The 27186-nt window shown below is 44.9% G+C and overlaps 2 protein-coding genes across 3 annotated transcripts; both read left to right on the forward strand.

Moving 5' to 3' along the window:
• Positions 1-479: 479 nt before the first annotated feature.
• Positions 480-6734, forward strand: kptn (kaptin (actin binding protein)). The gene is made up of 12 exons (XM_037467931.2): positions 480-968; positions 1625-1707; positions 1792-1876; positions 2339-2393; positions 2988-3066; positions 3397-3470; positions 3939-4045; positions 4431-4535; positions 4690-4753; positions 4892-5027; positions 5867-6040; positions 6349-6734. The coding sequence occupies exons 1-12, from the start codon at positions 767-769 to the stop codon at positions 6520-6522; spliced, it is 1338 nt and encodes a 445-aa protein (XP_037323828.2). The 5' UTR covers positions 480-766; the 3' UTR covers positions 6523-6734.
• Positions 6735-7261: 527 nt separating this feature from the next.
• Positions 7262-27153, forward strand: LOC119215630 (RNA-binding protein Nova-1). 2 transcript variants are annotated; one of them, XM_037467928.2, is made up of 4 exons: positions 7262-7825; positions 15271-15414; positions 21363-21529; positions 21842-27153. In XM_037467928.2, the coding sequence occupies exons 1-4, from the start codon at positions 7654-7656 to the stop codon at positions 22859-22861; spliced, it is 1503 nt and encodes a 500-aa protein (XP_037323825.1). In that variant the 5' UTR covers positions 7262-7653; the 3' UTR covers positions 22862-27153. The 2 variants fall into 2 exon arrangements, with proteins under 2 accessions (XP_037323825.1, XP_037323826.1); XM_037467929.2 differs by lacking the exon at positions 7262-7825 and adding an exon at positions 12010-12717.
• The last annotated feature ends 33 nt before the right edge of the window (positions 27154-27186 follow it).

A 27186-nucleotide genomic window follows, 5' to 3' on the forward strand; every position in this document is an offset into this window, starting at 1 on the left:
GTAGGTTTGCATTAACAGTCCTATCCTGATTCATAATGATATGTCTTCATTTGATGGTTGATTTTATTTGAAGTTTTAATTTAGAGGTAACTATAACAGAAAAATGGGAAAATTCACTTTTGAAGACAAACAAGTTAGAGGTTTGACGTGGGATGTAATGCATAAACAGTACCAGAGGGGGGCAGGGTGATCGATGTGATGCCTCGAGTCAGTCATCCATTTACAACATGAAGTAGAATGGAAACAACGCTGCCTTTAAGAGCCTCCGTTCGTTATAAGGCAAAACAGTTCAGACGCCCCCACGTAGTGGTTGTATTTGATGAATTTGATTGTGTGAACTTAAAATAAAATAGCCTAAATTCACTCCATAACCGCTGGTCGATGCACTAGCGTGTGTAAAACGTTTTCTAGGCAAACAGCCTTATATTCCTCTTCACTGGATAGTTTGGAAACACTAAAGCCGATATATCCAATACACGTGAACGCACCTCTTCACAACCCGGATGTTGTGCTTTACAACGACCTGAAGAAAATAAACATCATCCAGACTTCAACATGAATTAGCTCGTATTATTAATCAAAGAATAACGAGCGTGACACTTTCCCTGAGTGCTATCTAGTCTTTAATTTGAAATAAATTTAATTCTCATTCCTCGCTTAAGCTATTTCAAATTAAACATGAAGGGAGATGCTGCAGCCTAAAAAACAAACATAAACAGTCTTAATTGTTAACATTTAACATTGGTGAGTGGTCTCCTGCGGCAGGATGCCTGGCGGGTCGTTCCCCTTCGTGGAGGACAGTTTCAGCCGCTTCCCGTCGCAGAGTAACATCTACGGCCTGAGTCAGGCCGGGGAGCAGGAGCTGCTGGCGGCCACTCTCAAAGGGAAGGTGGTGTGTTTCAGGTACCAGGAGCTGCAGCAGAAGATCCGACCCGTGGCCAAGGAGGTCCAGTTCACCTACATCCCAGGTAGGCCCCTGGGGAACCGCCCTCACCAGGCTTTACCCTGGACCCTTGTTGGTACTTCCACTCCACATTTCAGGGCATTTCACCGCCCAGCATCTACGTGACAGCTACTTACTACAGGCATTCAACTTTATAAGAGTGCATTAAATAGCTTCATATCTGTCCTCAAGTCAACATTAAAATGTAAACGCTACTCACACACGTCAGTCATGTAGTATCATAATAGAGCATGGCATATATTGCTTTTTGATCATTTAAATTGTTAAAAGTTTTCTATTTACATTTTAATGACACTTAAACAAAGGATCTGAATACCTCTTCCACCTGATGTGGCCTACACGGCATACCTAATAATTGTATGTAGAAAACGTAACTACGGATCAACATAAACAATGTATTCAGTATTCAAAGAAACTAAATATCCAGGAACACAACAAAGTAAAAGGTCAAAGCCAGTGAACTACTACAACTAAAGAATTCATTAGTATCACAACATTCATCAAGTGGAATGAAATATTTCTGCCTCCAATAATGTCAGTAAACCCACAAGCTATGAGCGGTGATATTCTCTCCTGGAATGATTCTGTGTCTAAGGGAACTAATCCAGAAGCTTGTGCTGGAGCTGAGTTTTCTTCTGTTCCTGGTTGTTGTTTATCTAGTTGATGCAGAGATTGTATCAATTGACGCCTTCAACAAGTCTACACCCAAAAGAGGCCTGGTGGTGGGAATCACATTTGTAAAGGTACGAATCATCGCGTGTGCATACGGGGTCGTCAAGTTGTAGTCAGTTGTAGAATCGTCGTTGGTAATGGCTGAACTCCTGCAGGACTCTGGGGACAAGGCCACGCCGTTCCTCAACATCTACTGTGACTACGAGCCGGGCTCAGAGTTCAACCTGGAGTCCATTGCACGTGAGCCAAGCTTGGTCCTGCATTGCATTCCATTTGGATCAATATTACATAGACACATGGCTAGATGGACGGACATATAGTTAGATGGATACATACATTCAAAATAAATAAGGAAATATTTTTCAAAAATTCCATACAAATTCTTTTCAATTTATCTCAAAAGGATGTTTTCATTTTAAATGTGCTTATATTTATTTCAGGGGACCTTTATTTCCACATTATATCCCAGCTCTTTTTTAAATGAATTTGGCACGAGGTGATCAAAGTCCGCTGGAATAAATATTTATCGATTTAAAATCATTTATATGTGTACTGAGTAATTTAGTTATTTTAGGATTTCCGTCTCTATTTGTTTGATTGCACATTCATCAATGTATTTAGTCGTTTGCTACAATGAGTAAATGAGTCCTTCACAATGCTTACTCCCACAAACACGTGACATGCTGACGTGTCTCTGAACAGAGAGCTGCCTGAATCTGGAGTTGCAGTTCACGCCGTTCCATCTCTACCACACAGAGTGAGTTTGTTGCTGCAGAGCCGTGATACGCTGCCAACTCCCAAATATGCACAGGCATTTAGCACTCTCATTCGGGGGGCTCATGCCAGTTTTTCAGTCTCACAAAGAGAGCTCAAGTTCACACCTCAGTTGGCATGGCAACTAACTACCGCTGCAGGCCAAACCAGCAAGGAGCAGTTTTTTTCTACAGCAGAGCAAAGCAAGGCTTTGTTACAAACCAGCACACAGACTTCACACCCTTCTGCTGTGAATATAATAAATGTACTATGGTAAATAATGTCATGTGGTGTCAATCATAGATTTACAATTACATTTTTAGGAGGCAGCCCTGTGAATAATATTTATATGTAAATATAGGGTTATATATTATTAGTTTGGTGAATCCCCGTGTACTTTTATTGCTTCAGTGAATTGATTTAACAGTGTGAATCAATCCTTTTATCTTGTTTCATTTAACATGTGGCTCCAAATAGGCTTTTATGGCTTTTAGTGTCATCCAGGTGGTCACGTTGTCACTCAGCAGTGTGTCTGACAAAAACAGCATGACAGGGTGCATCCGGAGGGAGAATGTCAGCGGCCTTTTCTCTCTCCCAGAGTGCAGTGTGACGACGGAGGCAGAGAGACGGTGTTTCTGCTCAGCGGTCACGACCAGAGGATCCACCTGTACAAAGAGGTCCGATTGTGTGTGTGTGTGTGTGTGGGATTCTGATCTAAACATGAAAATGTAGTTTAGATCTTATCCTGCTCCATAAATGCTTATTTATGAAAAATGTGTTTACAAGTGTGTGTGTGTGGGTATTATTTATACACCTCAAGAGTAGATTATATGAGTCATTTCATTATGACACACATCCTCCTCAGATACCTTCTTCAGTCCCTTGATGTACTGCCCATCCATGTGGACTTGGACTCTCCTTTTTGACTCTGTTCTCCACGTACACAGTTTCTTACAAATAAACAAAAACAAGGACAACTCCAAATCCGACTCTCCTGATCCCAACAGAACGCCTCCCTGCACCAGTTTGAGGAGCAGCCAGTGGAGAGACTCTTCCCTGAACTACAACACCTGCCCAGCAAGTTAGTCTGAGGTCCCTGTGGTTCTGTTGCAGCGGTGCTTGTGAGTCTGTGTGCTAGTCCCCATGCCAGACACCAGGCGGGCACAGGTTCCCCGGGGCTAGGGGCTTTGCCACTTCATCACAGACCACACTCGTCATCAAACACAACCGCAACTTTGGATCTGAACAACACACCTGTAATGTTTTGTGAGCGGGGCTCACACATATGGTGGAGACCTGGCCGACCTCCATGTGGTGGTTTCCTGCTAGTGACTCATCAACAACATTAGGACGTGGTGGCTCACACACAGACTCACAAATGGCCAAAACAACCCCTGTGTCGCTGTCCCAGATCGGAATGAAAGATCAAAAGAGGACAGCAGCTATGTGATGTGCTGCAGACACACTCAAACGGGAGCGAGGTGACTTCATTATGTACGCACACATGTATGCAGGATCCATATCCGTCTGTGTGTCCCCCCCCATACAGTGTGCTGTGGTTGGACATGCTGAGCATCGCGGGTGGTCGGCGCCTCTCGGCGTTTGGCTGTCAGAACGGCTGCGTCGGACTGGCTCTGGTCAACCAGACAGGACCAGGTGAGGGAGACCAGACACAGGATAGTGGGGGTTCAGCTCCATCACATCCCTCCAGAGTGGGACTGAAGACCACCACCCCTCCCCCCCCACCTATGAAGCACTGCGATTCTGCGCAGGTGTTACTCATCGTGACCTCTGTGGGGCCTTATCGATTCCAATGCTATGGAGGTGTGCTGTGACAGCACAGTCAGAGATGTTGTTGAATGTTGAAAGCAAAGATTGGCTTTTTCTGATTCAAGTATGGTAACTGCTTATAATTTCCTTTTTAAGGGGGATTTTCAAAATACGTACATGTTCTTTTCTATTATTTTGTTTTAATTGTGCAGACATCCTGATAATTCTGTTGGACTATTGCTGGGTGTGTTTTAAGGATGTTTTTCCACAGAGGTTCTGAAGAGCTGGCACTTCCAGTTTGACAGTCCAATCTCTTCCCTGCTGCTGTTCCATCTGAGCTGCCAGGCTGAGCCCGACCGTCCCAGCGCAGACAAAGGTATGTAACTGGCTCGTTTCAGTTTCACGTCTCCACAAGGCCTTTCTGTCTCTTTGACAAGGTGCTCCTTTTCGGAGAGGCTCGCCGTCACTCTGGATGATTTAAATTTAGTAACAAATCAAGGATTTGAAGGGAGTGTGTGATATTTTTACAGGTGTGGAAATGGAGGGCTACAATCTCCTGGTAACCAGTACCATAGAGATGGCAGTTGTCTACAGGTTTGATGGCTTTTGAAAGATTTCAGTAGAGGTATCGCTCTGCTTTGGGTATTTTCAGTCAGACTTTAATCCCTGTGTGTGTGTGTGTGTGTGTGTGTGTGTGTGTGTGTGTGTGTGTGTGTGTGTGTGTGTGGTCAGAAATGTCCAGGAGCAAGGCCTGTCTCACCCGACGTGCCTTTCAGAAAGCGACCAGTGGGATGCAGTGCTCTGCTCGCTGGCCATTGACCTGGATTTTGACGGGCAGAAGGAGGTGCTGTTGGGAACATATGGGCAGGTTAGAGGTCTTCGTTACTTATTTTCTTTACTAATAGTTTTTTAAGCTAAACTCCCTAAACTCTTGGCTCTCAACATGACGATGGCTGAGTTGGCAACTTGCATCTAACGGTGCTGCCAGTGCAAATAGTATGTAGTGCCGATAGAAATAAGAAATAATACTTACCTAGTTCGGGTAGATGCTACACCTCCACGATAACCATAAGAATGAAAAGATTAAAAACAACTTTCCAACCTTCCCAGTTTAACTGTGGCTCTCAGCTTCAAGCATAATAGTTCCTACCCAGGACATTCATCTTTTTAATAGAATCTATTTTTTAAATCAATTTTGGGAAAGTCTTAATAATATCCACGGAAGGAATTAGTGCATTTGCCGTGGACTACTTTCACTGGTGGATTAATACAAATGTGGTGCTCTATTGAGTTTTTAAGGCTTGTCGGATTGTGTTGAAGTAAAGTAGATTATGTGTGCTCAAGGTGATGAAGGAAAATGTTACCTAGGCCTAAAGTGTTTGTCAGTGATGAGTTATTACAAAGGGGCTCAAGGTACAGAAGAAGAAAATCTATTAGGCTTTAGATAGATATGCAATATAAAAACTTATACCATGTAAAACGTATTTGTCCAATTGTGTTAGCGCTACATTAGTGCCTTAACCTCCCACTCTACCACAACAAAGCATTGATAATGCTACAAATGCTAAACAACGACTGTAAATTCAGAAATTTCTCAATAATGAAACATGAGATAACTATTTTTCTTCCCTTTGTTGGGCAGCTCAGTACTTGGATCAACTGATGGGGCGAGATCTTGATCATGACAATGTTGTCTCACCCATGCAGGAACTTCTTTGTTACAAATTCCAGCCAGCAGAGAGAGAACGAGACAGACAGTTTCAGCTGCAGTGGAGGCGGAGCTTCAAGAGTCCTCTGCTGTCCATTACCTACTTAGACTTGACTGGGGACGGTTTGAGAGAGCTGGCCGTCCTCACGCTGAAGGGGCTGCATATCCTACAGGTATGTTGTAGTAAGCTGGGTTAGATCAGGCCCATTGCCACTCTGCTCTTCACCCTTCCGCTTATAGCGCCATCATAGATGGATCACCTGCTCACCAAGTCAAACATTAAAACGTGCACTTGAACTGGAGGAAATGTTCTGTCCAATGGAGAAGTGACTTAAAGCCTTAAGAAGTTGCTGACCTCTACTGGCCACCAGAGGAAATGCAGCAAGGTTGATTCAGCTTGTTGAGTCTCTGAGGAAGTAGTGGAGATGAACCAAGACCATGTTGGCTCATGTTGTGTTGTTTTGTTCCCTTGTCTCTTTAGCACTCTCTCACCAGCACAGCCAATCTGGTCCTCGAGCGGCTCGCCCTCAGGGTGTCAGCACTCATGGCTGGCCCCGAGCTGGAGTCGGGCAAAGAGCAGGACGCGTCTGCTGAGAAAGCGCAGTGTGCATCGCACACACCAGCCACACAAGAAAACTCAAGTGCTCCCCCGTGAAAGTCCTGATGGATCAGACTAAAGTGCTGCTTTTACAGGTGAAACGTGAAGGTGTTTCTCAGTATTCCTCAACAGTTCCATTTACAGACACTAGCATCCTATTTGCTGCCCTACAACAGCCCCACTGTGCTCCATGGTCCAACACGATGAGGTGCTGTGGATTGTGTTTTAGTCTTCTGCAGATAATAAATCCCATTTGGGTCTGTACACTCCCTGTTCTTGATGATTGCTGGGTATTATTTACCGTTCACTACTCTAATGTTATTTCTTAACTTGTCAACACAGATTCTAATGGTGTGAGATTATTCGCCTCTACTACAAACTTCCACTTTTAGTTATTCTCATCAGATTCCTGTGAGATTAACAACAGAATCTAATGTTTCTAACTCTATTTTTTAATGTATTTCTAAATAAAAATGTGTTAATATCATTATTTTAATTGTTATGCTCACATAATCGTCAAGTTGATTTATTTTGAGCTTCAGAAAAGTCAATCCAAACTACAAAGACAATGCAAGAAACATTTCAACAGTTCAACAGGGTGGAACTATGAAATAAATGTATTTTAGAGCGATGTAAGGAGGCGCGGTGGCCTCCGTCCACACTTGCCCCAAATCAGAGCCTCGTCTTTCGACCGGTCAGTGGCACTGTGGTCCTCTGGAGCCCTCACGCTATATTCCTCCCCTCTTGCACTACAAAGGCAACAATAACAACAGCTGCACTTATCGCACCGGGACTCCACAGAGGAACATGACGCGGGGATGACTCCCAGAGAGCTTGTGTTCCTCCGCGAAGCTCTTGCACTTGTTTTAATGGCCGGTCTAGTTGCCCATGAGCGGGTTTGGGTTTAGCGCGTCACCAGAACACCACGCTGTCGGAGCGGTGGTTTTTTTTATATATATTTAGGCTGGTGAGGAGCGACGAGTGCGCCGCGATCCCGGTGTTGTCTGACATTTTGATCCCTTTGAGAACGCTACGAGCACCACCCCCCCCCCCCCTTCCAAAAAAAACTTGTCGTTTGTATCGCGATGCGCGTTATGTATTGGTGAGCGCGCCCTGCCGTGCGTGAGAGAGCGAGGAATAGTGCAGAATAACCTACAGCTCCGGTGGAAGGAAATCAACAGAAAAAAGATGATGATGATGGCTGGTGGCGGCGGAGCGGCCGTGGACCTCAACGGGATATACCCGAACCTGCAGAGCCTGCAGCAGCCCCCCATGGACGCGGACAGCCCGGACTCCCGCAAACGACCCCTGGAAACTCCGGCGGAGGAGGCCGGCTGTACCAAGCGCACCAACACTGGAGGTAAGAGCCGGAGACGCGGGGCTGCTCGTGCACATGGGCTCTGTTGTTGCAGGAGCCTTTGCATTCACTGCTGGAAAGTGTGACTGCAAACTGCAGCATGCACGCAGCAGCAGATATTTTCTTTGCTGGGGGGTCCTCACGTGTAGCACCTGTGCATTGCCATTTGGAAACCACCGCCGGTGTTAGTGGCTGTTACTTCGTCTCTCAGCGGGGGGTGGGGGGGGGGGGAGCAGGCAGCCCGACGGGCCGAGTGGTCTGCATGAATGTACGTGAACCCGATCCCCTCTTCTCCACATCTGGAGTTGTGCTTCGATAGGACGTATTTCATTCAGCGGCAAAGCGATGTTTTAACGTTGCACAAGAAAAACCCATCTGTAGAACTGTGTTTGAAATGTTTGGGATTTAGCGGAGCTTTCCTTGTGCACCTACTTTGTTTCCACCCATGTGTAGTTGTACAGGTAGTTGTACTGTGGCACTTGGCTTGGGCAGAGAGAGCGAGAATGGACCCTTGAGTTCAGTTCATGCAGAACAGTTAGTGATATAAACTCTTGATAGACGGCATACAAGAGAATAATTAATGACCTTTGGGTAACTTGTTTTCCAACGTTAGTCTATGTTTGGTCATGTAATATAAGCTTTATCTTTGTTCTCTACTTTCCCAACACCGTATTGTCTGTAACTTATTCCACTATAAAATGCAACAAATTGTTTGTTGGTAAAATACATCCATAGTTCATGGCCTGTGTGCACATGCGCATCATAGCCAGTAACTAGCGTACACTGAGGGCCATCTTAACTACCATGCTGCTTTGTCCTGAGCAACACAGGATCAGTAGTGGGCTAAACATCTTGGCTTGGGAGACCTGCATCGTATAGTTTGAGAACCACCCCTCTAAGAGTCTTGATACGGTACAAACGAGTCTAACGAGGCAAAGTTGCTGTTAAGCTGTAAAGGAAACACCCCTCGGTGCAGCGTGGGGTTGATTTATAAGGCTCAGACGTGACACACACAGTGCTCACTTACGATGCGTGATGTACTTTGTAGTGTGGTTTTATTGCTTCTGCTTCAACTTAACACTGTCAGGAAGGATGCAGTTTTTTTTAGCACAAATCTTGACGCAGGCTCAGAAGGAAACCCCATCCAGTGAAAATCACATAAGCGCATTTAGATAGTAGGGTGCTCTCATTCCCACTTATAGCCTAGATTCCTATCAGAGTCAGGTTATTTATAGGTCGCGGGGTGAGCCAAATCTCAGCATCTGTTAGATGTTTTGTATGAACTGTCAGCACACTATACAATGGTACAATAACAATCCAGACACATATATAGGCCCTTATCTAACGGTGGTCCCATCGTAGAGCATTTGTGGATTATTTAGTTGTTTGGTCTATACAAGAAAGAAGAAGGGAACCTGTCAATCAGTGTTTCTAAAAGAAATCGTTTTATTCAGTTAATTGTCATAGAAGAGTAATATAGCCTGAATAATAGTGTTAGAATAAAGAATCTCTCACAAATCAATTCATCGTTGCAGTAGGGAGTGGTGAGACTAGTGATAGTTAGGCTGTGTGTGTGTGTGTGTGTGGGGGGGGGCGGGGGGGGGGTAGCGGAAACACTGCAGTGCCATTTTAACTAATTGATCTTGATTTTGGTTTCTGGAGGAGAAATAGTGGCGGCCAGTAGAGCATCAAGGAGGGGAGGTGTGCGCACACCTGCCTCATCAGTAAGATGTCGGCGTGGGGGTAGCAGGGATGGGGGCTGGCTCGGTGTGCCAGCTACTGCGCATCTTATTTCACCATTTGAATGTGATGGTCTGCAGCTCACAGGGACCTTATTCCAAGATGTCATGTTAATTAGACATCCACGGAGAACGGACACCATGTGCTCCTGACATTTGCTTTCTCTGTCTTTGTGTTCCATACAGCTCACCATGTGATTATAGCAGTATTATTCATTTCTAACGGCGCGAGAGCGTGTTTGTTGTACCTCACAAATGTCATTTCAACAGGGCACATTAAGACCCTTGTACCACTAGACACTATTTTAAAGCACATTCAGCATCCCTCATGCCCTCTATTAGCACCCCTGAAGCCACTGTAAGAACAGAGAAGTCACATGGTGTTCCTGCTTCTGGGAGAGGTGACACCATTCCTGTTGTAGCACACTGCACACTGTAAAGACTCTAACTTGATCTTACCCTTCTCATAGCCAGGTGAGGTGAACGACTAGACGGTGTGAAATTGCAATTGGCGGATCTTAATGAACACTATAAATACATAATTCACTTGCTGCTGTAATTTTCACGCTGTGTTACGGGCCTGACTTTGTGTTCTTTCGAGGCGTCTCTTTGTCACAGCCCCGCTGGTGCAGCACAATTAAATGTGTCCCAATGATGGTCTGACTCTGAGAGGCCGCTTTGTCTCCTCAGAGGCAAAGGTGCTCCAGATGGCCTCCTAAACACACTCTCATCTGTGGGGACTCACTGATCACTTTGTCAAGGAGGTCAACCAGACAATACCACTCCAGGGTATTCAATGTGTGTCTGCGCTCATTTTGTGTTTTAAAATAAGGAGGTGGACACATGTAATGCATCATTTAAATTATATTGTGCTGTACATTATACTAACAATCTTACTAACACTACTAACTAACTATAATAACTGTCACCAACCAAATGAGTGTTAACATATGATGGGGTGCTTTACATACATATGATTATTTGTAACAGGAAATAGGAATAAGTCCTAAAACCTAGAATTGCGTGATCATATTTGCGTTTCCTGTTCCATCGTCACAAATTCCAATAATCATATTCTGAAGCTTTAGGCGGCCGCTAAATAAGACTGCAGAAAGTCCCCAACACGAGTCCGCCTTTAGCTTAGCGATGGGTACGTGAGGTCTTTTCTGCAAATGGAAAACTCCCATTGTCTTTTTGTGGCGGCAACCATCAAATATTCCATTTATATTGTGAAGGTCTTTTAGGTGTTTGCATACGCAGTAGCTCGTTCCAATATTTCTGATTAGTATCTAAGGGTTATTAGCACTGACCGAAGCCCAGGTCATTGTATTTCATGTGATGTATTTGAGAAATCCCCCCCCCCCCCCCCCCCCCCAAAGCCACATCTCATTTGATCTACATGTAACGTGGGGAACCCATGGCCTAGCATGATAGACAGCCTGATAGTCCTCTGCTGTCCCTGTAATCAGCAGCCCCTCGACTGCGTCTGATATTGATCATGCTTTTTTCCTACCGAACTGATCATTAACATGACTGGCAGTTGCAACAAAGAGAAGAAAGCCTGTGCGCTTCAAAGCTGAGCCCCTCGTTGCGCTTTAGGAGCTGGGGGGGGGGGGGGGGGGGGGGGGCGCTGAATGGGGGAAATTGCTCTCTCTTTTTTTAGCATTGCCCCTCTCCTCAGAATGAACATCTTTCATTCATTTCTCTCTCTAATTACCCAGACTCTCTACCCATGTTGCTGGCAAGCAAGTGCCTCCCCAAAAGGTTGTGTGGCCAAAGGATTAGAAATGATCTCGTAATGTTGCTAATGGAAAGGTTGGCACAGGAATGTGAGCTGTATTTTTTATTAATTTTTTGGGTGGGAAGGACACAGGTGCCCTTGCAGAGCGATGTGACGTGAGCGGACTGTGAATTTGCCAGGTGGCAGTGAAAGAGAGAACGAGAGAGAGAGAGAGAGAGAGAAGACAGAGCAAAGCGGAGAGAAAAGGAGAGCTAGATAGACCGTGAGTAGGGAGTGGAGTCCACTGGGAGGCTGTGTCTATAGAGCATAGCATCTCTCAGTGAATAAGACTGGTAAGACATCCTGCAGACGGGCCGTGTGCTTCGGCTCTGATATGCAGATGAAACTTATCAGCAGCCCAGCAGCCTTTGTATGTCTTTTACACATTTTCCCTCAAACGCACTATCAAATGGAGCTGAACGCCCCCTCGTCCACACAGACACTCATACGCATGCACGTTGCAGTTTTTACAAACATTCAGTCACTTAAGATACCTCTCGGCGTAAGATTTATAGGCGTAGTGATTGGCTTCATCACCCCCCTCCACCATTCTGCGGCACTGCCATTTGCAATGGTTGATGAGCCCCTCCGCCCTCCCAAACATGGCCGTCTAAGGGATTGGGGGTGGGGTAAAGGGAGGAAAGAAGGGTGGGTGGCGTAAGGCACGCTGCCTCAGATCACTCCTCCTCCACCTCCTGCATCATCTACTTGTGCTAGCCGTACACCTCTTCAGCCACTGTTGAAGGTCACTCCACACGCCTGCCTGTTCGCCGCTGAAGCTCGCTCCCCCGACCACTTCACCTTTGTCACTTGCCACAAAAAAAGTGAGTAAATGGACTGCCATACTTTATAGTGCTGCGTCAAAAGAGGCGGAGTGGAGGAGTAAATTGAATTTTTTGGGGACCGGCATCAGGGGGGGTGGGAACGTGACGTGCTGGAGGGAGGAGGCCAGCCATTGGCCGAGCCCGGTGTCAGTCCCGCACGCTGCTGCAGACGGACAAGCGACTCGATGAATATGGATGAGAGCAGTGAAAAGGGTGATGCGGCAGGGAAGACCCCCCCCCCCTTCAAACCGATGCAGGCTTGAACAATGCGTGCCGTCTTTCACTGAAAACACTGAGAGCCCGCATTAGCATTTTCCCAGACAATTGAGGCTCTGGCCAGCTGCAGGCATGGCTCGGATGCTGCGCTGAAACCTCTTCTTCTGCGCCCACCGATGAATTAGAACAGCGGCGGAAAAAAGTCGACTGGCCGCATTCCTCAACACTTCCATTGCACCTATGCCTAGGCTACCGTTCACATCCCGTTCAGAGATTGTGCCCCGGCATTGATGGCGATCTGACAGAGGACTTGAGAAGCAGCAGATCTCACAATGGGTAAGCTGCAAACTCTTTTTGTCTGACTTGTTGAATTTATCTGTCGTCTTTGCCCGAGCGCTGTTTCATTCACCAAAGGCTCATTTGTCCATCAAGCCCATTTTTCTCCCGTCGCCCTTGCTGCCTGTCAGCAGCAGGGTAGTCCATTGAAACGCGGAATGGGGGCTTGGACGGGTAGTGGGAAGGAGGGAGGACGGTCACAAGGCATTTCCTCCTGACCCACCCCCTTCGAGTGACTTAACTAAACCCATTTGGCTCAGTATCTCTCCTCCAAGCCATCCTTCCAGCATTGGAAGCCGGGGTTCAAACTAACACCCCACTGGCTCGGCTTCCCAAATATGCCCCAATGCTCCCACCCCCTGGCGGATTGCAGCAACAGATTGCCGTGTTTACTCTACCACATGACGCCATCAAAACCTGTTACTGTGATCTCAGACACTAGGATGGAATGAATTATTGACTAATGACACCGGCGGCGAGTGCGACAGAGGCTTCCTCCCCTCCTAGGTTTACTATGGCTGAAGATGAGTAGAAAGTTACGCAGTGGGCATCGGCTTGTCTCTCAACAACAGGTCTTTGGTTGTTTGCATCCTGCAATCAGCGCCGCTCAAATGATATTCTTTGTGCGGCTGTGGTGTGCGATATGTCGGGACGGGAGCGAGGGCTCAGAAGCTTTACGGCGACCGTATCAGACGTGCATGATCTTTATTTTCTCACCAAGGTCATTTATTTGGTATTCGTTGTGAGAAAAGCAAAGAGCTGACTGCAGCATAGCGGGAAATGTAACGATTAGATGGCTAGAGATGAACATAGTTTATTTCTTTTTTGAAAATGTTTGCAGAAAAATGACATAATGACCAGCACCTGATATATTTACCAGCTTTGGAGAGTGGTGATGTCTCCGTTCCGAGGTAAATGTACGTAGGATTTGTTCTGAGGCGGTCTCTGCTACCACCAATGAATCTAAACCCAAAGTGAAATTTCATGAACAATCGTTTCACTGAGCGCATACTTAACAGAGCCATTGATTATGTCCAAGAAAAACAAGCCTGTGTCTGAATGCAACATGAGGGGCATGTTAATGCAATTAGGAGAAGAGCTCCTTGTGGGCTGTGAATTGCCTTAATGTCACAGTGCCATCTTCATTTACATCTGTGTCTAATAAGTAGATTACTGAGGCAACAGGTTGTCTCAGTGCAGGGCGCTCCACCTTCGTCCACCTTCGTCCATCCGTCTGTCCTCCCCATCATGCCGGTCCACCAGCCCCCCCACTCCCCTCCTCATTACATATCCTCCATTAAAACATAAGAGTCATTGAAATGGTGACAAGCCGTGTGGCATCGGAACAAAACATCAGTGTCACCCTTTGCTCAAAGTCATGTAAAAATGTCATCCTGCGAAGCCGGGCAGAGCCTTTTTCACATCTCTGCCCGCTTGAGTGACGTCACCCTTGAATCAGCTGCAAAAAGGATCCAACATGACGTCATTGCATCGGTACCAGCATGCAGAAGAGATCCTTTGTAACCACTGCTGATAACGCATCTGTAGCAAATGTTTGCCATGATGTCATCAATGTAATATTCAAAATTCAGTGGGGAATCTGCTCCACACATCCATTAAAAAAAACAGTTCTGTTGTATTGTTGGCAGGTTCGTTATACATATTGGGGTCCAAGCTCAATATGTTTTCTTTCTAGATTAGCCCGCTCAATGTGATAAGGGTTTTCTTGGAAGTGGCGCGTTGCTCACTTTGGTGCTGATTAATTCTTAATTAGCATCGTAAGAGAGAGGAACTTTCCCAAAGTGAGTGGGAGAACCATGTGTAGCGGCAAAGTCTGCACACTGACAGGCTGTCAATCACAGAATGCTAGAAGCCACTGTAAGCCACAGAAGCCCATTCCAAAATGGAGGAGATTTATACCATCTTGGCACTATACCCTATGAACAAATCTGTGGGATTGGTTCCCATATGTTCTTCTCACGTCTGTTAATTACGAAGGATCACTCTGCATTGGCATCCTTGAGCGGCACGGGTAATGACTTCATGTGTTTGCATGTAGTCCCCTTTGTGTACCTTTCTCAGAATAGTGGGGCTACCTTCAGCAGACGGATTTGACCGTTAACTCTAAGCTCCTTCTTGTCAAGTGTGGAGAATGATTTGCAACGCTGAACCTCGGCTTTGAATTCAATCAGAGGTTTTGTAAAACTCCTTGAAAACAGTTAAAATTAGACCTCTGCAAACGGGAAAAGAGGTCATCATTTACTCTACGGGAGAATCTGGGCCAGGACACAGAAGAGCCTCGGATAAAATATGAGCTCACTGGAAGGTGCTCACAGAGCTTCTTCCAGTGACCTCCCCTTCACCAGAGGAACGCAGACACAAAGATCTGTCATTGGTTTTCTACATAGTAGAAAACCAATGACCCTTGTTCAGGGTCTTGGGGTGGGTGGGGGCACCACTGTGGCGTGTATAATGGTGCGTATGATGACGTGCAGAGCTGCTTTACGAGACTTGATTCTTTCCCACTCTATGTGTCGCCCCTGCCTTCCACAGAGGAGGGCGAGTACTTCCTGAAGGTGCTGATCCCCAGCTATGCAGCCGGCTCTATAATCGGCAAGGGAGGCCAGACCATCGTACAACTGCAGAAAGAGACGGGGGCCACCATTAAGCTGTCCAAATCCAAAGACTTCTACCCTGGTAGGAATGAATCCTTCAGTATTCTAAATCAATGAGCATATATTTACACATGTATATATTCATAAAGGCTTCTGACTCCTTACCTAGCTGAAAGAGTGATGCTTTGGCCGTAGACCATTTGATATTTCCTCTTTTTTTGGCAAATCAATTCAATCCATTTGAATAACAGACACTTTGAACTTGATTGTCCTTATGTCCCTGGGGGACAACGAGCTTTCAGACGTACCATTTAGGTCTGAAGGCCATTTTGAAGTTCTTTGGATAACACGTTTTGCGACTGTACAACTTAAGTGGTTTATTAGTTAACTAAGAGGGGCGGCCCTACGTTTGTCCTTAACCACATGAGGTCATGTTAAAGATATTCCATCTGTTAATAAAAGAATATACCACAGAGGTCGTAGCACAACAAATCAACAGCACATCAAAATACCTTTTTTTTCAGTGACCAGCCTCAATGTAACTGTTGGAGTCGTTTTCAAGTGGCACACACTTGGTTGTATCCTTCATTGCATGTTTTGTTTATAGTCTTCACCGTTTCATGTTGATGCATTAACTCTATTTTCTGGAGAAAAAAAATGCAGAGGGGTGTTATTTATTCCCCTCCCCCCAGAAAATGAGAACAAACTCTGTGACGCAGAGGACACGGTATGCATCGAAGGCAATAATCATGTCGAGAAGAGTCACAAATGGCAAATGGGGACGGGTGAATCCGACCCATCTTATCCTCCGAACCCAAGCGCCCGAGCCTCGCAGGAGGCGGGCCGTTTGTCCTTCATGCCTCAGAGGAGGCTCCGACCTGCAGAGGAATAACAGGTGCTGAGCGCCTCGCTGCTTATTAGATCCAGATGTTTTCTGTGATAAGTGATTCAAGCAAAGAATCCCTGTTTAGTAGCACCGTTTTTACTCTATAGACATTAATAATATATAATCACCCCTTTGGAAATATTTATCATTGAACATGACCAATGAAATAGAAGTAGCTCAAAATATGCGTGAGAAACATAACAGATGTTTTTTATAGAGTCCGTCTTGTTGAACTATTATACTTAAAAAACAGAAAGATCGTACTCAATGTACCATTATTATGGCTGCGCTCATTATTGAATCGGTCGATGGATCATTTAAAGCACAAAATGTCACTCTACCTACAGGAAAAAATGCATAACATGGTTTGAATTAGACCTGTTCTGAAGGGAGTTACGTGTGATATATTGGACTGACAGAATCCTGGAAAAGAAGAAGCCAACGGAGTGCCGAGGGAGAGGAAAAGAATATTTCTACTTCCAACCACGTTTCTGCGAGCCGCGATGGGAGGAGTCCAGAGGGCACAGCCCCTGGAATTCTCCACATTCAAGGCCAACTACGTTTGAGGGGAACAAAGCATGGATACTCCATTGGCATGGCAACAAATGAAAAGGATCAATATATATCCTTATTTCTTCTCTCTTTTGGTCTGTGGATGTGCTCATAGGCCACCACCTGCTTTCCCATCCCCCTACTCATTATTGTGATGAGTGAGAAAAGGAGTTCAGGGAGAGGGTGCTGCGACAGTTTGATTGGGCAGTTGCTCGGGTCCACACGCGTAGAAATGAAAGAGGTGCTACTGTACGCTTCCTAATAGATGGGTAGTCAGTTGAAGCTTATAAAAAAAGGTCTTTTAAGTATGGGCAACTTGGTTTTGTTTCAAGATGTAAGAAAATGGTATAGTTGTCAGCTAAGAGCGTTTTATCTACCGTTCTTTGTTGAACCAGCTGCAGGTTGGGCTACTACAGCATTCTAATGCCATTACACACAGTTCACGCCCTGGACTCTCATCCTGCGGCATACTGAGCACACTCCAGCCACAGCACAATTGCACACTAGAGAAATCAGGGGACAGCCACCGATGCAGCCATTTTCCTCTGCAATCCTCTCTTTGACACATCGGTCTGACTCCCGCCCACCTCACGAACCCCCATCCGTCAGCATAAAACCTGATCTGATCACCAAGACAAAGATTCTTGATGGGGACTTTGCAAATGTGGCGGGCTGAGATGGATGAATGGGGGACGATGGGATTGTGTGACGAGAGGGAGCAGGCCCACGAATAGCCAGTTTCAATCTCTCTCTGTGGACGTGACCCCTTCTCCCAGCTGTAGTCAAGCTGCTCTGATGCACGCCAAGTTTCCTCTTTCCTCCTCCCCACTCACTGTTTCTCTCACATTTGGTTACTGGTAGTACGGCGAGTTCAGGCCAGATAAGATGACATCATACTCCTCTCAAAATTCTGTTTGCACGCTTGCCTCCTAATCCATGGGCAGTTACTGTTTTTGTTTTCCACTATTTGGCCTGAACCCACTTCGACTGCATTCACTCGAGCCCCCGTAAACGCAGCGCACTATACCTTCACCCACTTGTACCACGCTTTTAGCACACACACACACACATACACCCACCTACTCACACCTACTTACACACATCCGCATATTTAAGCAGCTGCAGAGAGAGCCGTGGGAGTTCACGCTTTGCACACAAACTTAGAGACTAAATTCCAAACCCTTGGCTTGGTGGAGCTGGCCTCTGGCCAAGTACATGTATTGAGTTATTTTGAGCAGCACGAACATATCCGGGTGTTGTGACGTCATAGAAGCACTGGGTGTATGGTTTTAATTCCAATTCAGCATCGGAAAGAGAAACTGCAGCGAGGGCACAATTTGCAGTTCTTTAGCTGTTTGATGTTCCAACGCTTCCTGTAGGACAGTGTCACATCATGCCTGGGATGACATCATGGACAGGGATTTCTCTCTGCAGATGCATGCATGTTTGAGCCTCCATTGCACAACATTTCCTCCTGGTGATCAATTTCCACCAGGAAATATTTTGAACACAATCAGGATTTTCTCAGCTTGGGCTCATTGAATATACGTATTTAAGTGAAAGCCTGCATTGCAAACTGGAGATGTGATTTCAAAGTATGGGTATTTAGCAGTCAAGAAAGCTCCACTGAAAGACACCGAGCAAACATTCCAACCATGAACAAGAAGTCATAACAACGTCCTACCTAGCCCTACAACCTAAATGTTGTCAGGGGATTCAAATATACATTTGTATTTTTTATTTGTTGCAAATGCTGAAACTTCACGAAAGTGCAACGCTAAATTACCAAAAGGGTTCTTTATCTAACTAACATCTCCTCCAAACTTCCATTCACTTAGCACAGCGTCACCAGATTTATCATTCTTTACAAAAGGGACAGTTGTTTGTTGGTCCTTTAATCAGAAGATGGGTGGTTTGATTCCCTGCTCTGCCAGTCTGCAAGTTGAAGTGTCAATAGGTAAAGGCACCAAAAGTGCTTCGGCAGCTCTGACCACGGTGTGTGTATGGTAGGACATTTAGTTGGTGTCCTAATGGTCAGGTGATGCAATATAAAGTATCCTGTGAGCAGTGTGAAGAGGCAAATTATGACATGTAGTGTAAAAGCACTTTTAGACTAGAAAGGTACAGTCCATCCACCATTTACTGTTTCTAATCTTTCAAAAAAGATCAAATGTTTCAGGTGAGAAAATAACCATTTAACCATGGGATTGGTTTGTCCAAATTAAAACTTCACCAACTTTGTTGGAGCTATGAGAAGCTGCTGTTGGTTGCACAAAGAGCACGTGACGACAGCGTTTTGGTACGCCAAAAAAATGCAATCAGGAACCACTCATTTGACAATTGGTTGATTAGAAGTACACTTTTGACATGTGGTCTTGTCTGCCGTCGTACCAACCCAACATGCTTCAGTACTTTTGCATCTTCATAGCAAAGCTAGGAATATACACCAAGAGAACCTTAAAGTAACTACAAATGTCATGATATGTGAATTTAGGCCAATTTCATTTGTTGTTCTCCCAGTCGCTGACAGCTGATGGATGAAGGATGTGGTACCGTAGAACCATCTCATTGCTAAAGTCACTGACTACTGAAATGACCAAATCTCTTTTTTACAATGCTACTAGTTCAACGTTATGAATGAATACATGAATATAAATATACCCAGTTCTTTAATATGACTGCTAAAAGAAAAATTAAACAACTGAGCTTTTGTGAAAAAACGGTACACGGATACTACTGCAGAGTTTTGCATGCAGGTATCATGTTTCTCTCTACAATAGTAATTTATTGGTAAAAAGCATGATTTGACTGCCTAACAGCATATTCTGAACAGGTTCCTGACCTGACCTTCTGTAATTATTCTGCTTAATGCCTGAAAAAGTGTTTCTCTTTTTTAGTAATATGGCAACAGTGCCTGTTGGGAACTTCTGGTCAGGTGATTTCCAAGTTTGTCTTGATTTAGTGGATATAAATAGCATGTTACAAAAGTTCCCCGCATTAAAATCCGTGTTAACATTTGAGAAAAGCATGCCATATGGCAACAGCGGGACTTGATGGATATACGCAGCACTCGGATATCCAGCGAAAACATTCCAGCTCAATTTGTAGTGTGAATAATTACTTTGAAAAATCTGCTCATGTGATGACAGTAATTACGGGTGATACTTTATGTGTGGCACGGTAACGTCTGAATGAATCCAACGAAGGATTTAGTCTGACTGAGGCGGAGGCAGCTTCTCATTGAAGGACTGTTGAAGTGACAACTTGTTTTATTTGGGGATCAAGATAGTCCTTGGTCTCTTGTGTGCTGAGATGTGTACTCTTTGGGCCAATGACACCTTTTTCACGCCGAAGTCTGAATGCCCCACTCTTTATGTTCACATGGACTCTAGAGCATAGTTGAGTTTTTCACATGCAAGCCTCAAAAAGTGTTTGTATCCTGGCTGCATACATTTATATGTATTATTAACCATAAATAATGTCCTTCTCCCATTTCCTCTGGCAAAGACACCATTAATAGATTCAATAGGAAATTGTCATTGTCAAACAACTGATGGTTAACATACAAAATATTGTTTAATAATTATAAAAACAGTCGGCCTTTTAGCACAATTTATATGTTGGTTTAATTTGGTCACCCTAAGTAAAACTTAAGCAGCTGGACTGTTCTTTGCAGGTTGTGCACTGCTTTAGATCAGTTATCAAGAACTTAACTAGGTAGCTATGAAGCCTTCTTTCATTGTGCCAAATTCAAGATGGCTTTTCTTGAAATAATTGAAGTAACCCATTGAGGGTTTATGTGCATCATAGGACATGTCTATGACATATAACTACATCCGATTGGACAATTTTCCCTGGATTTGTTTTCAACATTTCCTGAATAAATGGCGAGAGGGGCCGATGCTGATCCGTGTGTGTCTCACCTAATCTTGTAATTTGAGATTGAGTTGAGTTAGAAATGGAAATGCCAACAATGAAGTAAAGCAGTGTCTCTCTGTTTGTCCAATCAGCTCCTATTCGCAAATTTGACCAAAAAAAAGAGAAGAAAATCTGACACATTTCTTCTCACTAAAATATTTGTCTTATTTGGATGCCAGGAGACATTTCCTAGTGACTCCAACCGGAGAACAGTAGAAGGCATGCCGGCTCATACAAAAGGGAGAATGTTTAAAAAAATCCTCCGAGCAAGCATAAAGGACTTGCTGTTGCATCACCTGCTTCCCCCCCTTGGCCCCTTCACCATGGCAACGGAATGCCGGTTTGGTCGTCAATGTGTGTGTAGAAAGAAGCCTGGAGGAGGAACAAGTGTGTGCTCAGTCTATTCCAGCTTCAAGGCAACGATGGGCTCCAGCCCCGGAAGCCCTTTTCTTCCTTTGAGCTGTTTCTTTTTTGATTGTGTAAATGAAGTAAATAAGGAATGGCTTTGTAATGGCATCTTTTTGTAAAACGTCAAGGAGTATTTTTCATTGCCAAAACTTCATATAGATTTGGATTTCCGTCCAACTCCTACCAAATCCCTCAAATCTTCACTTAGAGCACATTACAGTTACTCATGGTTTGTGTATGTCGTCTCCCTCCTTTTGTCATCTCAGGAACAACAGAACGCGTCTGTCTGATACAGGGTACAGTCGAGGCTCTCAATGGTGTCCATAACTTTATCGCGGAGAAAGTCCGCGAGATGCCCCAGAGCGCCCAGAAACCCGAGCCGGTGAGCATACTGCAGCCACAGACCACCGTCAACCCAGACCGCGTCAAACAGGTGAGATACTGCACACGAAGGTGTCCCCTGGGTAGTGGGGACACTCTGTTTATTCGTCATCTGCCTTACTTGTATTTGGGGCCATGACCCCGAGTCTGGTGAGGTCAATGTGAGAGTATGTGGTTATTTTTACCTACAATCTTTCATAGCAAGACAGAGCTGTGTGGCAGCTGCAGCCTAAACCCCTGGGATTAACAAATCGCTGAGTAAAGCGGGAGCTAGTACAGTACTCAGTGAGGGACGTCCCTCTTCATGCTGTTATACCTTCCCCCTGTTATGTTTTTAGTGCTACTTCTTTCTCTGTCTCTACAGGCCAAATTGATAGTGCCCAATAGCACTGCTGGGCTGATCATTGGGAAGGGCGGAGCCACGGTCAAGGCGGTGATGGAGCAGTCAGGGGCTTGGGTGCAGCTCTCTCAGAAGCCAGAGGGCATCAACCTGCAAGAGCGGGTGGTGACCATCAGTGGGGAGCCAGAACAGAACCGCAAGGCCGTGGAGATCATAGTGCAGAAGATCCAGGAGGACCCTCAAAGCAGCAGCTGCCTCAACATCAGCTATTCCAACGTCTCGGGCCCCGTAGCCAACTCCAATCCCACCGGCTCCCCATATGCCAATACGGCCGAGGTGCTGCCCAATGCAGCCGCAGCAGCCGCCACCGCCTCCAGCCTTCTGGGCCAAGCCGGCTTGACGGGAATGGGCGGCTTCCCCGCAACCATGTCCAGCTTCTCTGGCAACGATCTGCTGGCCATCACCTCTGCCCTCAACACGCTGGCCAGCTACGGCTACAACACTAACACCCTAGGCCTGGGCCTCAACCCTGCAGCGGCTTCTGGGGTGCTAGCTGCGGTAGCAGCAAGCGCCAACCCGGCCGCTGCCGCCGCAGCCAACCTGCTGGCCTCCTACGCTAGTGATGCCTCTGGCAGTGCCAGCCACCATGCTGCAGGCCTCGGGGGGTTCTCACTTGGTTCTCTAGCAGCTGCCACAGGGGCTTCAAATGGTTACCTAAATGCTTCATCCCCACTGATGGCCTCCTCCCTATTGGCAACAGAGAAGCTGGGGGACGGCGCCAAGGACGTGGTTGAGATCGCTGTGCCCGAGAATCTGGTCGGCGCCATTTTGGGGAAAGGAGGGAAAACGCTGGTGGAGTACCAGGAGCTAACGGGAGCCCGCATCCAGATCTCCAAAAAAGGAGAATTCATCCCTGGCACTCGGAACCGTAAAGTTACCATAACAGGGTCTCCAGCCGCTACGCAAGCAGCGCAGTATCTCATCAGCCAACGGATCACTTACGAGCAGGGCGTGCGCGCTACCAACCCACAAAAGGTGGGCTAAAAGGAAAAAGAAGAGGAAAGAAGGAAAGGATGAAGACCGAGATAGAAGGAAATTGAGAGGGTCACGATGGATAGAAAAAAGAAACGTCCAAATATCTGTTCAATATTTCCGTATCAAATGAAAGAATCACAAAAGGAGGAGGTGGGGGAGACAACCAAGATAAGTGTGTGTGATATGTGAATGTGTTTTTAGGACTGACGTCCTGATGTTTTTTAAAAGTTTGTGTAGAGTCCTTTTGACGATGGTGATCAGAGTAAGCTGAACTGGTCCACTGCCAAGCTGCAGATTCAAGGGTGAGGCCGCAGGGTTTCACCCTCCTCTAAAACCTCATTGCTGTTGTTTTTCTTTCTGGCTTTCGCTGGTTTTTAATTTCAGACGCAAACCTCAGCTCCCGGTGAGTTGAACGAGTCGGGTGATGCTTCAGCTGTTTTACAAACCTTGCTCTTTGTGTACAATGCGGATGGCGTTGTGAACAGGGGTGAGGTTTTATCACAAGCACCTGAGGTCACCTCCGTCTGCGGGGAAGCAATCTGCGCATTTCTTTAAAGAAGTCGTATCGTTGACGTCTGTTGAATTCTGGCTCACATTATAATTGAAGTTTCTAAATTTGGGTATTTTATATTTCCATCTTTAATTTATTGACATGGTCTCATTCAAACACAAGTAGATTATTTAAACCTGTGAATGCAGGTTGATCTGAATGTAAAAACAATATTAGCCTATTGCTATTTTTTATTTACAGGGATCAAATATTGTGTTGCAGTGAAAGAAATGTATTACAAAAAAAGATACCTGGCCTGCACTTCACTGCTGCTGAGTATAGTTCAGGGGTTGAATAATCCATGTGAGAGGACAGAGGGGACACACAGGAATGTATGAATATATATTTTACACGAAACACATCCTCGATGATGCTCCCACAAAAAACGGAAGCACATTTGCATATTCAGTCACAGCTACTAACAAGGAAATATGTTGTTTGACCCTTTCTTGGTGCTATAGGATTAGGTTTATATCTCCTTATACCATGAAATTAGAACCCCTGGCGACTATTAAACTAAAAACAGCTGATGTGTCGTCCAGCCGTTAACAGCCCATTGGATTTCATCCAGCCTCTCACCAAATGAAAGGGATTCATTTCAGCCCGTCACGACAAAAAGCAACCCAGTCTTAATATCTCCAGTCCATCCTCCATCCCAATGCAGTTTTTATTTTCCTAATCTTCAAAAAATTGACCACACTCCTCATTCAGTTTTCCTGACGATACGTTTGCCTTAGTCACACATTTCCCAAGAATTGACTTAAAGCTCATACTACCTTCAAGCAGTGTCTCACAAGTTCAGTCTGAACTACAAATGCGTTTTGATAAGAAAAGCTGTATGAACCAATATCTGTGAACAAAGAAACGAATGCCTTTACATTAAGGGTACCAAATAGTCAAGAGACACACACTCACACACTAATGAAAGGGAAGTAGAATGACACTTGAAATGAAGGGTTTGGACTCACTTTTTGTTCTGGGAGCCATCCCTCCCAATTTGCATGAAGACAAAATGAATAAAAAAGATCCAGTTCACCCAGGCAGCCTGTTATCGTCCCCTAAAACACGTGAGCGCTCACTAAGTGCAGCGGTATTCAAACGCCACGCGATGTTTGGGCGTTGTCTTTACTGTTAAGGGCAATCGTTATGGACTGATAGTCCAGAGCCTTTCCCCAAACACTCGAAGATAAACTTGGCTTCCTTCTGTGCTGCTATCCATGGTGTTCATCCTGAGTACACTGGGTCTCTGAAGACTGCACTGTGAGACATTAAGAACACATGTAAAGCGTGTCTGTGCCCCCCCCTGGGACATGAGTATATTTCAATGTGCACATCTATGTGACGTAAACCAGACCCCACCAATACGTGATATGTTATATTATCCACAAGAGCATTTATACTCTAGCGTCTTGTGATGTTTCTGTTTACCAGTACCAATGCACTGAGCTTCAATTAGCGGGCCGTTCTTTTTGGTTTTGTTTCCTGATCAGCGAACGTCAAAATACTTTGTGTTACGTCCACGCTCTAAAGACATCTTTCGATTGTCCCCATCAACCCACGCTCTATGACCAGCTTCCTGAATACACGGCTGTGAGGGGTGTCCCAAGAAATTCAGAACCTCTCTCTCTCTCCTATTTGCCTTTTCATTTTCATAATTCACGTTCAAAGATAAATGGACTTGAGCCGAGCCTTTGTGTCGGAACATTGCGACACTGAGCCCTTTCTCCCAAAACGCTCCTTCCACCCCGTGTCCTGGAAGGCTGCTCTGCTCATCCATAACTACAATCTGGCCACCATTGAAACCATAGCGGACGGATTACCTTTTACTGCCCAAGACTTTTGGCATATAATAACATATAAGCACAAAAACAAGGGAATGTTTTATCAATGCAACTGGGCTGCATGGGGGGCTGGGGGGGGGCTCTCCGATCATGATATTGTGCCAAATGCCATTTCTCTGTGCCCTCTCATTGACCTTCCTCTTTCTCTCTACATTCTTATTCCCCTGCATGATGCTGTTTGTCACCGAGCCGAGACTCCTCCTGTGACCCGATGTGTCTGAGCTTCTTCCTACACTTTACTCTCCCCCCCCCCCCCCCCCCCCCCCCCAACTTCTAGTCTTCTCATGGGTGGCACGCTGGCGGTGGGAGTTATGCACTATAGGTCATAAGGGTATGAAAATATTTTCCCAAGCCGTAGAGTTCACAAGGCTAAAAATGCACAGAAAACACCTGCCTCTGAAACTGTGACACCCACGAGACCAACCAGCAAACGTTAGCTCAAAGTATCACATTTCCTCGATAGAAAAAAAACAAGCGTTTAGACCGTAAACTATTGGCCTTTTAAGGGAAGTGTTGTTGTTTCTTTTCTTTTTCACAAGAAGACAAATTAGACATTAACATGTGGCTGAACAGACTGACCTCCAGTCTCCAGTCACTCAAAACAAAGCGCAGTAAGGAACGGAACATCTAAGATGGCGCGAGAAGCGTGTTTGTGACCTCAAGCTGAAAACAATGACATCCTTTATGCATATCCTCTTATCTGAAAAATGACTACAATTCATTTCTGTGGAAATACAATATGTCATGTCATATGATCTATATGTACTTTATTGTAGCTATTCTAGTTTGTAGTCCAAATGCAGTCCAGCGTTGTCGATACAATGTGAACTATGTTATATTTGTGTGGATGATGAGAGTGCCAACTAAGCCTGATTAAGATTAGCTCCGCGATTTGTTTGTGCATTATGATGACTCATCATCAACCGGTGGTGTCCATATTTCTGTCATGATTTAGTTTGACAGTAAGAAAATGTAAAGAATATTGGAAGCAATATAGTAGCATGTTGTCCTGTTTTGTGTTCAATGTCTGTTGTATGAACCTTTGAAATTACTAAAATTTTGAATGAATAGGTTTACATGTACTTTTTGTAAGTTATGAAAATGCTGCTATTTGATAAGTAAACTATACAAAAATATTTTAGTTGAAAAGATGTCTGGTCTGTTGATTAGAAACGTGCTCTAAAAGGCTGGAGCATAAAACGAGGTGTATAGAATGCTATACAGTATTGGTAAGATAGTAAAGTAATAATAGACTCCATAGTACAACCTGTGCCAAACTAGACCTCCGCAGCTGAAAAGTGTAGATGTGTGATCAAATGTTAGATAACTTGTTTAGAAGTGCTGATCAAGTGCCAATCAAACACTGTCTTTTAAGTTAAGAAAAAGATAATCAAATACATGACTTAAGAAAAGCAAAGGACAAAGAACCTTTTTGTGCATTGTTTTATCCCATAGGTACATAGACTAAGAGTTAAAGATTGTGATTTTTATGGATCCATGTTGTTTTACACTTCATGCATCCCTTGTGTGTTTGTTTGACCTGTGGCTTAAGTACTGCTATATCACAAAATGTCTCTATAGGCCAGCATGGACTGAAGCATAACATGTTATAAGCATTCATAACATACCATTAACAAATCAAAAATGTGTTTGTGGAGTTAGGTGTTATCTTTTTGCACGTCTTCTATTGCATGGTATCAAAGTAAATTATGGAGAAAAAAAGCTACAAAAATCTGCGAGGTGTCTCTCGCAAACATTCAAAGACATAACGCTGCATGCGGTCAAATGTAAAGCACTTAAGTTTACTCGCCTCATGTTGAAAAAAAAGAGTTGTTTTTTATGTTGTGAGTTGGGAGGGAGATCATTATTGTCATGTTGGCCCAAATAAAAAGACACACACATCCACATCTAAGATCAAATTCTCATGAATCGAGTTCATGTCT

The sequence above is a fragment of the Pungitius pungitius genome, chromosome 16, assembly GCF_949316345.1.
Source record: "Pungitius pungitius chromosome 16, fPunPun2.1, whole genome shotgun sequence".
Classification (NCBI taxonomy): Eukaryota; Metazoa; Chordata; class Actinopteri; order Perciformes; family Gasterosteidae; genus Pungitius; species Pungitius pungitius.

Coding starts and splice junctions, on each gene's coding strand:
- kptn (XM_037467931.2), top strand. CDS start 767: ATGCCTGGCGGGTCGTTCCCCTTCGTGGAGGACAGTTTCAGCCGCTTC. Junction 2,394..2,987: donor TTCCATCTCTACCACACAGA/GTGAGTTTGTTG, acceptor TCTCTCTCCCAG/AGTGCAGTGTGACGACGGAG. Junction 4,754..4,891: donor GAGATGGCAGTTGTCTACAG/GTTTGATGGCTT, acceptor GTGTGTGGTCAG/AAATGTCCAGGAGCAAGGCC.
- LOC119215630 (XM_037467928.2), top strand. CDS start 7,654: ATGATGATGATGGCTGGTGGCGGCGGAGCGGCCGTGGACCTCAACGGG. Junction 15,415..21,362: donor ATCCAAAGACTTCTACCCTG/GTAGGAATGAAT, acceptor TTGTCATCTCAG/GAACAACAGAACGCGTCTGT. Junction 21,530..21,841: donor ACCCAGACCGCGTCAAACAG/GTGAGATACTGC, acceptor CTGTCTCTACAG/GCCAAATTGATAGTGCCCAA.